The 3928-nt window shown below is 35.0% G+C and overlaps 1 protein-coding gene across 2 annotated transcripts in view; it reads right to left on the minus strand.

The window, feature by feature from the left end:
• Positions 1-236: 236 nt before the first annotated feature.
• LOC110021985 (DNA-directed RNA polymerase III subunit 2) overlaps positions 237-3928 on the minus strand; it is a 171106-nt gene continuing 167414 nt past the window's right edge. For both annotated transcript variants that reach the window (XM_020720733.1, XM_020720734.1), the window contains 2 exons: positions 779-907; positions 237-654 (listed from right to left, as the gene is read on the minus strand). In XM_020720733.1, the coding sequence (XP_020576392.1) occupies positions 604-654; positions 779-907 (180 nt within the window). In that variant the 3' untranslated portion in view covers positions 237-603. The remainder of the gene's footprint in view (positions 655-778; positions 908-3928) is intronic.

The raw sequence follows: 3928 nt of genomic DNA on the forward strand, positions 1-3928 counted from the left end.
TGCAAACCAACAAAGCCGAGCAACAGGAAGCTGATGATAGCAAGCTGCAACAGGTTGGGGCTGCAAGCAAGGGCTACAAGCAACAATTTACAGTGTATTGAAAAATCCAAAAAATCCAACACATAACTGCAAGACACATTCCATACACTGCATTTCGGTTTTATCCAACCAAAAGAATAAAATTTTGAAAACTCCTGTACCTCACTTTATACCAAGACTTCATCAAACCAAACATCCACCAAAATTTCTCCATATAGCTTTAAGCACCCAAAGAAACAAACACCTGAGACCCCTCAGTTTGTTTAGTTACAATTCATTCCTTAATAGCATTGGCACTTCTTCATTTTGAAATACATACATAATATTTATTGCTGCCGGTGCCTAAAGACATTGAACAAAATTTCATTGCAGTTCTACAACGTCAAGCAATTAAATTCTACAGCAGTAATAACAAAAAAAGTTGGTTTGTTGCCCTTCCCTTGTCAAATCATACAAATAACTAAACTTATATACTGAAAAAACAACATAAGATATAATTTTAATACTGGCTTGCTCCTTAATTTACATTAACTCATTCATCATTAAATAATTAACCTGCCATCACTAGGCTTCCGTTAGCTTCAAACGTGGGACAACATTCATTGATTGAAGTTCCTGTGCCATAGAATAAAAGGATGAGATGAACTCATTCTCAGCATGGAAGCCTACAACTTAAATTTACAAAATAATTTTGCATTTTCAGCCATGAAACCTCGGAATTGATCAGGGTAGGCCATACCTGAAACAGAAGCTTACAAGCATATGGCAGTTTCATGCTAGACATATTGTCCCCATTCTTGCACATAGAGCACCAAGATGTTTTAAGCTTATGATTATAGTAGCCTAACAAACCGCATTGCCTGCAAACCTGGAAAATATCAAGAGAGGTAATTCCATATTTAGAGTTCCTCTGGAGTCAACATACAATTGCATGGACATAAGCATTTCATTTGCAATGCAAAATGCAAAGGGCATATAAGTTTGGCATAGACAAAAATGGTTAACAAACATATATGTGAAGAACGTCGCAATTAGAATTGATCAGCCAGGAGTTCAAATGCATTATTTATTATCACCAGCAAAAATATAGAGGTTGATAACATGTGAATTGTGATTTATATATGTTTTTTCTACAAATCTTATTCTAATTGCATCAATGAATAATCATAGACACAAACCGCTCTACATCAAAACCATTCGAGAAAAGAGCTATAAAAATATTCCAAAAATTGGCAGATGGTAAGGCTATAAATATGGCCTGAAGGGAATATTAATTTTTGACTTGGCTCAAGCTCAGATTGAAGTCAGCAAATCCATTAAGGAGTCAAGACCGGCTCATATCGAAAATTGAATTGAAACATGCCTTGGATATAATCAAGTTGGCTTGATATAGGAAAAAAAAAAACTATATAGTTGTATGTATAACTTACACACACATACACATATAATTCAAATCTAAGTTGACATTTTTTGATTAATAATTTGTCTAAGTATATTAATATTCAATTTAGAGAGGTTTCTGGCTTCAGCGTGATTCAAATCTAAGTTAACAAGTTATATACAGCTAAAAATAAAATTGAATTAAGCAAATTTATAATCAAAATTAAGTTACCTTGGGATTTAATTAAATGACTTTGAGCTAAACTTGACCAGTGTTGAATCACCTTAAGATCAGATTGTTAAAATCCCTTATTAACTAGAATATGATTGCTAACTTTTGTCAAATTTTGCCATAATAATTTTAGGATCCCTATAATGAGGCATATCATTATTGTTGTAGATTTCCTAAAATGACGTAGCATTGTACATGTTTATTTTTATGGGTGAAGTTGTAGGACTTCTATTTTATCATATTTGATTGATGTAATGGCCATAATTAAGCCATAAATTATTCCAAGTATTTGGATATCTAATGAGAACCTATAAAGCATAGACATGCAGATGAAAACAGAAACACGATATGATATGGACATGATGGCACCGCAACTGCAAAGAACAGCACATAGAAAATCTATAATTGCGAAAGAATAACTCAAAATAATTGGACATTTTATAAATATTTTAAAGTATTAAATTCTAGTAAAAAAGTAGTTGTCAAATACCATTTAACGTTATATACTCAATATATAAAGGAAGAGCAGCTCGTGGCTCCTTACGTGTTAATTTTAAAAAAAAACGTGATTACAAAGTTTTTGGGAAAATCAGGATCCCCTCTAGAAAATAAAAAACAGAAGATCCTAGGGGTTCCATTTTCCTCATTACAACTCCACCCAAAAAGGATAAAAATCATATCCAAAAGAAGAAAAGCCTAAAAATACATGTATCAAACCAAAACGTATACCAAAAAAGGATAAAAACCGTATCTAAAAGAAGAAAAGCCTAAAAATATATGTATCAAATCAAAACATATACCCAAATAAATGACGTATACCCAAAATGTACATGTATAAGAAAAGCAGCAAGGTAAGAAACTTGTAAGCCGAAGAGCGACTTCACGAGGGTAGGGATCCGGCGAAGTAATTTCAAAAAACCTGCAACTCAGAAGGGCTAAAACATAAAGGCATTGGTTAGTGTAAATGGGAAGAAATATCATAGTGGTCCAAGTTCTTACAAAAATCCAAACAGCAAAAACAGACAAATCGAGGCAAGAGAAGCACCCCGCAAATCTACCACCAAAATTCAACAACCTGAGCCAGTACAACGCACCCAAACAAAAATATTGGCAAAGGATTTTGGAGCCGTGGGCCTCAAAATATAAGAGATGCTGTCCTTTAACCCTCATAACAATCATCCCAAAACACCTCTCAACCAAAGCAAAGGAGCCCTGGGCCTCCTCGCACATCGAAATACACCAAGAGAGGTATCTGTAAATGAGCTTCCAAAAAGGGAGCCATGAGCCTCCCTTATATACCCGAGAATAAATGGTAGAGGTATCCTGGATTACCTTGCACCAATTAAAGTATAACAGAGTAGTATTGTCCATAAACTGCAAAATCCAAGTCTCCAAAGTGCACAGGAAAAAGAAAAGGGTAGAGGAAATAGGAAGGGCCGAGCACAAAATCACGGCCACAGAATGAGACTTAAAAATAGCAACCCTGCGAATATAAGGAGCATCAATATTATCACCAACCAAGAGAGTATGTAAAGGAGGGGGTGTAGATCCCACTCTACAAGTTTGAGTAGAACTTCCTAATTTAGCGAGCCAATTAGCGGGTTGATTGCCTTCCCGATAATTGAAACTCCAAATAACATTCACATTAGATAGTAACCGTTTAATCCTCCTAATATGATAAAAAATATCCCAAGGGACATCAGCACCATTATCTAAAATGTCAATTAAGGTACGATTATCACATTCAAAAATGCTGTTCCTCCAACTTAAATAGTGAGCCAAAATAGTACTGTTTAAAATAGCCCGAGCTTCCACCTCTATAAACGAATTCGTATTAGAAGGAGAGAAGAAAAAAAGAATGCGGTCCTCCACATAATTCCTAACAATGCCCCCACAACCAGCTTTAGAGACATTCCAATTTCCATCAATATTAATTTTAAACCAACCTGTAGGAGGTGGAGACCATTTTACTAAAATAGGAGGATGAAGGGGCCTCCTCCCTTCCAAATTCGTATGCCCCAAAGTAAGCAAATAATTGATGCCCAAAAAGAAATCATTTTTGGAATTCTCCAATCTCCATAATTTATTAATGTAAGAGTTGCTATTTGAGAAAATCATAGTATTATGAATCACCTTTTCTTCATAAATAGTGGCATTCCTTGCCATCCATATGAACCAACAAATAATATAAGGATAGATTTGCCAAAAGTGTTTCCTCTTACGTTCCGGATTGCACCTCAAAGAGGTAAGCAAGAGGTTCCTCGCCGGAGTAATAAT

The sequence above is a fragment of the Phalaenopsis equestris genome, unplaced genomic scaffold (assembly GCF_001263595.1).
Source record: "Phalaenopsis equestris unplaced genomic scaffold, ASM126359v1 Scaffold000159, whole genome shotgun sequence".
NCBI lineage: Eukaryota > Viridiplantae > Streptophyta > Magnoliopsida > Asparagales > Orchidaceae > Phalaenopsis > Phalaenopsis equestris.